The following is a 13,102-nucleotide window of genomic DNA, read 5'->3' as shown; positions in this document are numbered from 1 at the left end:
TTCGTCCGTACTCATGTCCTACTCGGACCACGTGACGCAATGCAGTGGTCAGGGTTGTCGGCTGCTCCAGTCTAGCTAGCTGCATGGTGTACTCAAGGTTTGGGTACACCCTCACCGGGTCCACGGGAGGCAACCTAACCACCGGGCTGTCTTTGGTGTTGGGGTTGGCGGTGGAACTCGTTATTGTGCTTTCTTGGACGGGTTTTACAACATTGTCTGTCACTACCACAGGATGCTCTTGCCGTTGTGGATTTTTAATCGGCAGCTTGTCCCGGCATTGGGAGGAGGGTGCTCTAATCTCTGATGGGAGCTCAGTTTGTATTCAAGTGTCCCTGGTGGGGGACTCAGTTGGTATAGATTTGTCGACTGTTGGTACGTCGGCACTGATAAGCGACTTCAGGAAATTCCTGAATCTACTTGCTCTCATTGCATCCCTCCTCCTTTTGCTCGGGGATTTATGCTTTGGCATCCTGCATGGTATGCCATTTTCAGCCATAATCAATGCGGGAAATCAACCTCTGTTCGAGCATCCTGTAGGTAGGGCAGTTTCGTCCTGTGGCTCCACAAGACTTCTTGCCACGACTCTTGCACGGGATGCAGACACCTGTGGCCTTACAGTCTTACCGTGTGTGTCCGTTTTCACCGCATTTGGAGCAAGCCGACCCCCCCCTGGTGCAGCGCCTCAAGATGTGGTCCAAGTCACTACAGTTGTGGCAACGAGGTACCACAATGTAATCTTTGGTATTTATGGCGTGGAATCCCACGTATAGTCTGCCCAGTACCGTAATTTTCCTCCACATTGTTGCGGAGACCTCGGCGACGTGATGTACGACATCACGGTCCCGAGGACCCGTCTTGAATCTTAGTTTGAAACTATCTTGAAATTCTTTTTCATTTATGTCTTCAAAATTTTGCTTTCTGATTGCCTCAGACAGCTCTTCATTGGTCATTACAGTAGGAACGTCATATAGTATCACCAAGGGGTTCCTCTTTTTTGGGGGTTCACATTTCACTACTGCATTTAATTTGGGATTTTCAAGAAGTTTGTTCTTGTCTTCTTCAGACGCAACTTCCACAATTACCGAGTTGCGGCTTGGTTTGACACGTTTTATTTTTATTTTGTCTTTAACTGGGTCTATTGTAGTGGTCAGGAGTTCCTGTGTTCTTTTGACACTTGTATCTTTTCCAGGTAGGGTCCTAAGGAAGACTGCCGTCTCCTGTTTCTTTGTCACCCTGTCTATTGCCTCTTTTGTGTTGTTTTGTCTGGGGGCTTGTGCTGCCACCGCCGCCCAGGTCTTGCTTGGTTGTTGTTGTTGTTGTTGTTGTCTCATCCGGGTGTTTTCTTTTTCTAGCTCCTCTACTCTTCCTTCTAATTTAGCATGAGCAATTGCCCATGCAGCCAATTCATTTTTTATCTGCAAGATTGCTGCCTGACTTATCTTGCCATTTTTAATGCTTTGCTCTAGGAGCAGCGTAATTTTAGAATGTCTCTGCATTACTGTGTAATCCTCCACTGCCTGTCCCACCTCGTCCTGTGGAGAGGGATCAGGCGCAAAAGAAGCTCTCGAAGGCGCACTAGTATCACTCGTCTCTATTGTCGCCATTATGAACGAGTGATGAAAAGAAGTGGGAGCCCGTCTCTTACCCCGGACCGGCTCCTCTGGCATGGGGGGGGGGGGGGGGGGGACTTTCGCAGCTCGCCCACCGACCTCGCCCCTAGGTCAAGGGCACTTCCGAGCTGCCGGGTTCAGCGCGCCGTCGCCAGCGCACTGGTCCCCATCGATGGCCTCGTCGTCGACGATTTCACACGACGCTCCTCGGCAACTGCACCCCGCACTCCGGAGAGGCGGATGCACCCCTCGCCCTTCGCCCTTCGCCGCCTACTTGCCCGAGCTTCCACCTGAAGGCCAAGGACCCACTCCTACTCAGGTGGTGGGTCGGTCCCCCAGTCGTTCGGCGGTCTGGGCCCATCTAACCTAGCCCAGGCGATGTCACCACCTCCTGGGTTTGGCAGAACACGCCCCGGCTACCCAGGGGCGCGGCGAAGCACCCTTGCCGACTCGCGCCGTGATCCCACGCCGACAAACGAGGTCGCCGGCATGCAGAGCACCTGCTGGTCTGTGCCCTGCGAACAGAAAGGGACTGGTGTTCGGTCCCTCGACACAGCTCTCCCTGTGCCACGCACCCTTCGCTTTCGCATCGGTTGGGTCGCAGCTCTCCCTTTTGACGCAAGGCAGAATGCCGAGCTTGACGTCTGGCATCACGGGAAGGCGGAAAAAGCCACTTGGGAAGGAGAGGCTGTAAGAGACGCATCACTTCCCCTCGTGAGGACTGCCGCGGCACGCTCGACGTGAAGCGATACGCCCCAGTGCGAGCTTCCGTGCCTTACGGCGCGCCGTCAACGGGCGGGCCCGCACCGAAACGCGCCGTCAAGCGACTGACCTCACGCCAGACAAAGTTACTGTTTACTTCTTGAGCTTGTTTCGGCCGATATGACGAAGGACTCTTTTCAGTGGGATGATTGTTGCACTATACACAACATCCATGCAGTCGCAATCTTTCTCCATGCGATTTTCATATTTTTGGAGCCCTGACGAAAGATATTCGTGCTCACTTGGGTATAGTCATGGCTCAAACGGTTCATATGGCTCTGAGCACTGTGGGACATAACTTCTGAGGTCAACTGTCCCCTAGAACTTAGAACTACTTAAACCTAACTAAACTAAAGACATCACACACATCCATGCCCGAGGCAGGATTCGAACCTGCGACCGTAGCGGTCGCTCGGCTCCAGACTGTAGCGCCTAGAACCGCTCGGCCACCCCAGCCGGCATCATCATGGAACTTGGTGATTTCTGGATATCAGTAAAAGATGAATATCCACTTCTCGGTGGTAAATCTCAACGAATATTCACTCCATTTGTAAGGAGCTAGGTTTTCGGCGATCGCTGAATAAAGAGTAAATACGGCGTGAGAATTAAGATGGGACAAAAAATAACAGCTGTATTCAGTTTGATCTCGAAACTTGAGACGCTGTGAAGTGAAAACAGTCTCATTTACTCAGTTAATTATATCAATGATGAATATATTTAACAAACTGTTTGTGAATTTAAATTCATGATTCATTTACTATTAATTTTTTTTAAAAAGCAAACAACAGCAACTGCGCGCTTAGAAAATGAGTTACGTAGACAAATGATTTGATTTAGAGCCCACGGAGAAATTCTGATTTGTTAAGGGCGTTGTAAATCGTATATTTGACACATTCCTTTGGAAAGTGTTTCATTTTACAGCAATAGGCAGCTATAAATTAAACTTGGGACTTTAGCAACTTACGAGACGAATATGCTTCAGTTTTCCAAATTCTGTAAGCCGTCAGATTCTTCCTTACCTAATCTGTCTTCACAGTGCTGCGCTCACCAGCTTTCAGTCTAGTATCAGCAACCAACTTCTGTCTGCTGCAACATTTCATTTAATCTTTATTTCTTATACTGTGCCTTAGAACCACAATCATTTTCTGTCTTTAGCTTTTCTATGGCCTTTGCATTCTTGCAGATGTGTGAGCCTGTGTGGGTGTGCGTCAAGAGGAGAGAGGGGGACGAGGGGGGGGGGGGGTTGTTATATGAAATTCCCTTTTAGTCGTTTTTAATAAAGGAAGTGTTAATATTTTATTTATTGTACTAACAATCGCATCACTTTAAGTTGTTGAAGTGCTAAATAAAATGCTATCTTGTGTCCAACAGCCCAAATCACAGCCACCCACAACATCAAGAAATTTAGCACTCATGTAAGTTTGTACACATGTACACTGATGAGCCAGAACATTATGACCACCTGCTTAATAGCTTGTCTGCCTTTGGAACGAAATACATCACTGGTTCTACGTATCAGTGATCCTACAGTTCGTTGGTAGTTTTGTGGAGGTACGCGGCTTTAGATGTCTAGGCACAGCCTGTATACGTCTCGTGCTGCTCGTTTCGAGCTGCCGTTCCCCTCGATGACGGCGTTTGTGGAGACGACAATCGACCTAGTGCAGCAAAAATGCGCTTCACCGAAAGAGCCGACACGTTTCCATTGATCAACGGTCGAATCCCGATAGTCCTGTGCTCATTGCAATCGTAATTGACGATGTCGTCGGGTCAACATATGAACACGTAGGGGTGGTCTGCTGCGGAGCCCCATGTTCAACAATGTATAATGAACGGCGTGCTCCGAAACACTTGTGCGTGCACCAGCATTGTGCTCTTTCGGCAGAGATGCGACAGATCACCATCTACCCTACTTTACAGAGCAGACAAGCCTCCAAACCCCACGTTCTGTGAAGAATCCTGCACGTCCAACCATTTAGCGACTGATGGTAGTTTCACTGTTCTTCTACCTCTTTCCATAGATACTCCGACAGTAGCACGTTAACATTCGACCAGCTTCACCGTTTCGGAGGTACTCGTTCACAGACTGTGCGTAATAATGATCTGCCATTAGTCATAATCGCTTATCTCAACGGATTTCCCCATTTGCAGCCCACATCTTCGCTAGGGTGATCCCCCGTCAGTGTCTGCTCGGCCTACACACTTTTGTTACTGCGTCACGAGCTCGCGACGCCCCCAGGCGGCATCCAACGTCGCTGTGGGTGGTGGTCATGATGTTTTGGTTCATCAGTGAATAAGAAACATTGCACTCTTAAAATTATGCTGAGAGAGTGAAGAACCCGCCGTAGGCGACACAAAAATGTAACAGATTCTTTAAAAAGTTTATTTTCAAAAATAAACACTATTTATCTACTCTGACGGATAGTAATACCAGATTTACAAGTTGAAAGTAACTCGCTGAAGGCCGTAGTTTAGAGGAGAAGTTTATCACACAAATGAAAATGCTAAGTCTCACTCAGTCCGTCTTGATGAAAAGACAACTAAGAATTTTAGTTCTTCCTTCTTGGCACACTGTTGACATCCAACAAACAATTTAAGTTCTTCTGTCCATTGCAGAGGGTCCGTCAATCGAACTGTCCGTGTTATTCGTTGACAATACATCAACGGTATTAGCAACTTCAATGCTACGAGGTCTATTCAGGAAGTAAGTTCCAATAGGTCGCGCAATGGAAACCACTGTGAAAATACAAAATGATTTATATGCAACATGAGCTACACCTTCCAGCTATTTCTCTACATAGTCGCCGCTCCGATTTAGACACTTATCGTAGCATTGTACCAACTTTCCAATACTCTCGTCTTAGAAGGCTGCCGCCTGTGCTTTCTGCTAAGTCTCTACGCTGATCTATACCTCGTTGCCTATGATAAAATGTTGCCTTCATAGCCATCGGTTGAGCAGAGATGGAACTCAGGGGGTCAACTGCGGTCTGTATTGTTGGTGATCAAACATTTCCCATTGAAAACGCTGTAGGAGGATCTTCATTGCCCCTGCAGAGTGCAGCTGAGAATTGTAATGAAGAAGGAACGGCGTGACAGTTGTGTTACGTGGTCTGAACGCCATCAGGCGAAATTTCTCACTGGACCCTCATACTTGGCGGGGGACAAACTTTCCGAAGCATCTTTACGTGTTCACTGTAAACTCGTAACTGAAACGAGCGACGTGATGCGATCGATGGGCGTACTAGAGACACTGGCCAACACAACTGTGTTAAACTTCATTGGATTTTGACAGTGGTTTCCATTCTACGACGGATCGGAACTTACTTTCCGAATAGCCCTCGTATATGTTGATTTGTATGGTCTTTCAATACTCTTAACAGCTAACTAGTCTTTACACTGGCTTATAAGACCTTAATGTTTACAAGAATGTTACAAACTGTTTCACCAATTCTGATTTGGTCTATATCACCGTCACATTTTCCGATCAAATACTTTAGCCGAGCAGGATCTTGTTTAATAGGAATAGCGGGCATTAACTGAGTAACTGTGATAAATGAATCTGCTCGTAATCTCAAGAAATAACCTATTTTTTTGCAGCTCAACATATAGATATTGTCGTCCATTGCTAAGACAGCCAACGACATTAGTACATGCAACTAATCAGTCTTGGGCTTGACTGCATAACTCATATATCTGAGTTAACATTGCGTCAGAGTCAAAAATTACGGCATCTTTTCACTTGTGTAAACTCTAGAGCACTTAAAGAGCATGTAATGACCTTTCAGAATTGATCGTGAATGTTAATACTGCCTCCAAAACCCAAAGTCACTTCATCCAAAATCGCCAGTCTCAAAGATAGTCCACATCCCTTTTCCTCAGTCTCACTTAGTTAATGTCGCGCCTTCCGTTCAGTAACATTGTCTGGTTAAGATTTAACACAATGAGCATGTAGCACAAACACTCTTGCAACAAATAACTTCTGAACACAGGTTACAAATTTTCATTAATAACATATTTTGTATGGTTTTTATTCGTTCTTCATAATTCATTTCTATCGTCAATGTAGTAACAGAAACTCTACGTGCCAGGCTGAAAGACGTTGTCATTGTGACAACGCCTTTGATTTTTATTAAAAAAGATATTGTATTGTATTGTATTGTATTGTAGAAGGAAAAAAAGTTGAAAAGCTTTGTATGATCTTAATTCATGTATCAGTTGTTACCTGGTTGTCTTCACATCATTGAGTCGCACTCATATTACTCATAAGAGTGCGACTCAATGATGTGAAGACAACCAGGTAACAAATGATACATGAATTAATATCATACAAAGCTTTTAATCTTTTTTTTTCTTTCTACAATACAATATCTTTTTTAATAAAAATCAAAGGCATTGTCCCAATGACAACGTCTTTCACCCTGGCACGCCCATAGGCTTAGCGCGTTATGGTGACCAGCTTTCAAAGATGCCGTACCTTGCTGCAGCAGGTCCGGCGCCTTTGCTCCAGCGTCCTCGACCCATTGCAACAGAAGGAAACAACATTGCACAGCACACACTGCCTCTAATATAAAGCTATACAGATCACAGACATAGACACATTTGCTATTATGAGCCGATACAGCTTATTTTGTTTCCATTAATGTGAATATTACTTACTTTGTATATCCAGAGTTCTTAGCACACACCATCCAACGAACGGAGTAGCTTACGGAAAGTTGTGCTCTCCAAGGATGTGCCACATTCTCTCATATCACCACACTATGCGCGGAGTTAAAATGCCCTTCGAACAGTCAAATGTGTTATAGGAATAATTTATACACAGTTTTACAGCATCCACAACTATTAAGACAGGTCTGTCTGTGGCGTCGAAGCGACGTACGGCGTTTCCGCAGCGGCGGCGGTGGCGATGACGGAGACAGCGGCATCTGCGTCGAGCTGTATGTCTGAACTGGAGTCCTGGCTCGGAGTGAACCGCCGACGAACGGCCGTGCGCCGGCCTAAATACCGTCCAGCGACGGGATGTCATGGGATCTATTTTCGGTCACGTGACTCGCGAAAGCAAGTAGGTTACCGCGACCCACAACCTCTGACGGCATTATTGGGCAGCCTAGTGGAATGCCAGGAAATCTGCCTTTCGGCGAGAAGTGGTTGCCTGACAGGACGTCAACCCGTGGCGGTGGGGTGTATGATGTGTTGCCGACCTCGCAGGCGTAATGTCGCGACTTGTCGGAGACTGATCATTGGCAAGGAAGTGTGTACACTTATGGAAGTAAATCGCAACACAGCCATAAGCGAAAGTTAGTAGGCGTGTTTCTACATCTGAAAGATGATGTCTATCCAAATTTCGCGCCTGTCGCATAAAAGTGGCGCCGGTAGCGCCACTATCAGGATGCAGATGCAGTTAGCTTTAAATACGCGCTGTAACGGTCATGAGTGCTAGTTACCTTTAAGGCTAATGTGGTGAGTTGATGATGGTCAAGAATGCCTTTAAAGCCGCAAAGACGCCATCATCAATACCTGTCTGAGTTTGGACGAGGTCGTTTAACAGGACTGTGAGAAGCTGGATGTTCCTTTTGCGATATTGATGAAAGACTTGACATGATTGGTGGCAGCGGTGGACACGAGAATGTACGGTCGCAAGAAGACCGGGCTCTAGACGGCCACGTGGCACTACCGTGAGGGAAGACCATCGTGTTCGGCATAAGGCCCTGTCGCATCGTATTGCATCTGCAGCACCAATTTGAGGGGCAGTTGGCATCACATTGATACAACGAACTGTCACAAATCGGTTACTTCAAGGGCAGCTCCGAACCATGTGCCATGCACCGCAAACCAATGAAATTTGAGACTTCAGTGTTGTCAATCGAGAGCTCACTGCAGGTCAACGTGGAGGTCTGTTGCGTTTTCTGATGAAATTGGTTCTGTCTGTGCCAGTGATGGTCGAGTGCTGGTTAGAAGGAGGCTAGTTGCGTGCCTGCAACTAATCTGTCTGCGTTCTAGACACAGTGGGCATACAGCGGGAGTTATGGTCTGGGGTCAATTTTGTATGACAGCAGGAGCACTCTAATGGCTACCCCTTGCACCCTGACTGCAAATTTGTGTGTCAGTCTGGTGATACGACTTGTGGTGCTGCCAGTCATGAACAGCAGTGCAGGGAGTGTTTTCCAACAGAATAACGCTCGTCCACATACCGCTGTTGTAATCCACTATGCTCCAAAAAGTGTCGACATGATGCCTTGGCCTGTTCGAACATCAGATCTCTCCCCAATCGTTCGCAGATCGTGGTCTCACGATCTTGCTCTCGCTTCCCGAGCACGGGGTCCCGGGTTCGATTCCCGGCGGGGTCAAGGATTTTTCACCTGCCTGTAGATGACTGGGTGTTTGTGTTGTCCTCATCATTTCATCATCATTCATGAAAGTGGCGAGATTGGACTGAGCAAAGGTTGGGAATTTGTACGGGCGCTGATAACCGCATAGTTGAGCGCCCCCACAAACCAAACATCATCAACATCATCATCTCCCCAATCGAGTAAATATGAGACATCATCGGACGGTAACTCCAGTGTCATCCACAAAGAGCGTTAACGGTCCCTGTATTGACCGACCACTCGCAACAGGCGTGGGACTCCGTCCCACAAACTGACATCTGGTCTCTATACAACACAATGCACGTGCGTTTGCATGCCTGCATTCACCATTCTGGCGGTTACATTTACAATGTCTTATCTCGCGTTTAGATTACCTCACAAACGTGTTCTCGAAATTTCTTTACCCTACGTTAACTATTTTTTTGGTGTTGCGATTTTTTCCATCAGTGTCTTTCAAAACACGAATGTCTTTGCTTTGGTCTGCTGGACTATGTGTGGCACAAGCTAATAATTTATGAAGTACTGAGCTAGGAAAGCATGCGCTGATCCGTCCCCCCTCCTCACAGAGACACACACAAACACATTTAAGTAGAAGCAAAAAAATGTTCAAATGTGTGTGAAATCTTATGAGACTTAACTGCTAGGGTCATCAATCCCTAAGCTTACACACTACTCAACCTAAATTATCCTAAGGACGAACACACACACACCCGTGCCCGAGGGAGGACTCGAACCTCCGCCAAGACCAGCAGCACAGTCCATAGAACCCTTAATATTTTTACATACATCTATTTCCAAATATCTCAGCTTTCTTCAGCAGGGTATACTTTCCAATTGCTTGTGTTAAGGCCAGCTCAAGTAGATGCTGTATGACCAGGCAAGTAACATTATGGCCTGGTAAAGGTCCACAGCCAATTTCTGACCGAACCTACTACCAATGAATTCGGCACACTTCGAAAGCCCACAGGTAGAGACTAAAAGCCACAGTATCTTGAGTAGGTAAAGGCATAAATACACTACTGACCATTAAAATTTCTGCACCAAAAAGAAATGCAGATGATAAACGGGTATTCATTGGACAAATATATTATACTAGGACTGACATGTGATTACCTTTTCACGCAATTTGGGTGCATAGATCCTGAGAAATCAGTACCCAGAACAACCACCTCTGGCCGTAATAACGGCCTTGATACGCATGGGCATTGATTCAAACAGAGCTTGGATGGCGTATACAGGTGCAGCTGCCCATGCAGCTTCAACACGATACCACAGTTCATCGAGAGTAGTGACTGGCGTATTGTGGCGAGCCAGTTGCTCAGCCACCATTGACCAGGCGTTTTCAGTTGGTGAGAGATCTGGAGAATGTGCTGGCCAGGGCGCCAGTCGAACATTTTCTGTATCCAGAAAGGCCCGTACAGGGCCTGCAACATGCGGTCGTGCATTATCCTGCTGAAATGTAAGGTTTCGCAGGGATCGAATGAAGGGTAGAGCCACGGGTCGTAATACATCTGAAATGTAACGCCCACTGTTCAAAGTGCCGTCAATGCGAACAAGAGGTGACCGAGACGTGTAACCAATGGCACCCCATACCATCACGCCGGGTGATACGCCAGTACGGCGATGACAAATACACGCTTCCAATGGGCGTTCACCGCGATGTCGCCAAACACGGATCGACCATCATGATTCTGTAAACAAAACCTGGATTCATCCGAAAAAATGACGTTTTGCCATTCGCGCACCTAGGTTCGTTGTTGAGTACACCATCGCAGGCGCTCCTGTCTGTGATGCAGCGTCAAGGGTAACCGCAGCCGTGGTCCATGTTGCTGCAAAAGTTGTCGAACTGTTCGTGCAGATCGTTGTTGTCTTGCAAATGTCCCCATCTGTTGACTCAGGGATCGAGACGGGCTGCACGATCCGTTATAGCCATACGAATACGATGCCTGTCATCTCGACTGCTAGTGATAACAGGCCGTTGGGATCCAGAACGGCGTTCCGTATTACCCTCCAGAACCCATCGATTCCATATTCTGCTAACAGTCATTGGATCTCCACCAACGCGAACAGCAATGTCGCGATACGATAAACCGCAATCGCGATAGGCTACAATCCGACCTTTATAGAAGTCGGAAACGTGATGGTACGCATTTCTCCTCCTTACACGAGGTATCACAACAACCTTTCACCAGGCAACGCCGGTCAACTGCTGTTTGTGTATGAGAAATAGGTTGGAAACTTTCCTCATGTCAGCACATTGTATGTATCGCCACCCGCGCCAATCTTGTGTGAATGCTCTGAAAAGCCAATAACTGCATATCACAGCATCTTCTTCCTGTCGGTTAAATTTCGCGTCTGTATCACGTCGTCTTCATGGCGTAGCAATTTTAATGGCCAGTAGTGTAAATAGATCCTCTTCTTAGAAAAAATAACAGACTGAATTTCTTAATGTAATACAGAACGACGGAGATCATTGGTGGAAACGACTGAAACAAACGGCCGTTCCTCGTTTATACTCTCACAGAGAGTCACAGTCTTCAGACCTACGTTCAAAAGTCGTAGCGGTAAGTGAACTACTGATGGTAGTTGAGTGCAGACTTGGATTTATATTGTGTAAATTGTGACGTCGTCAAACTTGTGAGGTTTGTTCCTATTATAGTTCTTAAATTATTTACCTGAAATGTGTTCTCAAATTTTCGGACGAAACGTTTTCAAATGCTGCATTTCTCTGAAACGCGATTTTAGCGTAGTTGTTCCCTCTCAGACATTTGACGTCACTTGTGCCACCACAGAAAAAATTTGAAGTCTCTCCCAGCAATATGTTGTGGAGGCTGCGCCGGTATGATATCGTTACTGTAGCGAACTTCACACTGACGTTAAGGTTCACCTGTATAAGCCGAGGCTGGACGTTTGGCAAGAGAAATTCAATGACAGTACTTCCATTTGCACAACAATCACTTCTAAGATATATTCTTAGATCGAAGTATTCTGCAGATGAAAACGTTCGAGGAATTCTCAATATAAAGCACTATCCTGTAACGATAAAACAACAGCAGTGAGCGGCAATCCCCTTTGGAGAGCCACTGTTCTGGCTGGAGAGCCTCTCTCAGCACCATAGACACGCCAGAACAAGAAACTTACTCCTAATATAAATTACGAACTGCAGACCACACGCAGTTGGTGTGTACCGTAGTAATTCGATGTATACAGTCACACGTTCTCTTGTTGCAGATCCGTACGTCAAAGTGTACCTACTGTGCGAAGGGAAACGTATAAAGAAGAAGAAAACAACTGTCAAAAAGGCAACGCTGTGTCCAGTCTACAACGAGGCTCTGGTGTTTGATGTGCCCGCAGAAAACATCGAGGACGTGAGCCTCATTGTCAACGTCATCGATTATGACAGGTAAGTGCCTTTCCAATGCCTTTACATCCCGATATAAACAGAGACTGCTCAAATACAAAGAACATGTGTAGTGACACTAATATTCCACCACCATGTCAAATAGCAATATTTTTGAGACGTTGCCATTGTCATATATGACTTAAGGATTCATTTTGTAAAGGCATTGTGACACAAAGTGAACAGGCCCAACACAGATTTTATTTTTCTACCTTCATTTTTCACCTTAAGCCGGAATATGAAGTCAGTCGGTTCCACAAATCTATGTCTAGCAACAGCATGAATCAGGTCCTTCATAGAAGTATGGATCAGCATCACAGTAGACTGATAAGCTGTAGTAAGATAGAATACTAACTGCTCTGTAAATCCACATGGAAGGTCTACTACTATGGTCAGCTGTGAGTAATACTGTAGCACCGGCATACGACTTAGAATTAGCTAAACATCTTGCTTTGGTGCTGGGACCGTTTGGAAGAAAATGTTCACATTGTATCCACAATTCTGCTCACTTTAGGAATACGTTGAAGTCTGTAGAACTCACTGAATCAAATTTATTAAAAAGTTTTGATTTTGGTCCACTCTTCGCAAGGCTCCCTATAATGATTCGTTGCACTTCAAACCCGACATAAAAGCTCTTTTCCATCACGCACTTTTTTCAACTCACTTTTTGTTCAGTAGTGAATATTTTGAACAAATTCACCAAATTCACGGTGCTCCTATGCGTAATCCCCTATCCCCTTCGGGTAGCCAACTCTTTTTTTTACGGAAGACTTTGAAGAGAGGACACTCAAGTGCGCAGAAATTAAACCGAAAATATGCGGACGACACTTTTGTGGTATGAGCCCCTTGTGAGGAAGACCTGTCACGATTTTTACAAAACCTAAATGATATTCACAAAATATTCAGTTTATAATGGAGGTGGGGAAAGATGACTGTTGTGTACATAGTTCCGCGTAGTCAGCGCG

General features: G+C 46.0%; 1 protein-coding gene across 1 annotated transcript in view; it reads left to right on the top strand.

The window, feature by feature from the left end:
* LOC124805557 (synaptotagmin-10-like) overlaps positions 1-13,102 on the top strand; it is a 547,973-nt gene that overhangs the window by 510,013 nt on the left and 24,858 nt on the right. The window contains exon 8 of the mRNA XM_047266123.1: positions 11,969-12,140. Within this exon, the coding sequence (XP_047122079.1) occupies positions 11,969-12,140 (172 nt within the window). The remainder of the gene's footprint in view (positions 1-11,968; positions 12,141-13,102) is intronic.

This window comes from Schistocerca piceifrons, chromosome 7 (assembly GCF_021461385.2).
Source record: "Schistocerca piceifrons isolate TAMUIC-IGC-003096 chromosome 7, iqSchPice1.1, whole genome shotgun sequence".
In the NCBI taxonomy this organism is placed as follows: domain Eukaryota; kingdom Metazoa; phylum Arthropoda; class Insecta; order Orthoptera; family Acrididae; genus Schistocerca; species Schistocerca piceifrons.
Note: the sequence above shows the minus strand (reverse complement) of the source record. Positions and strands in the feature narration are given on the sequence as shown.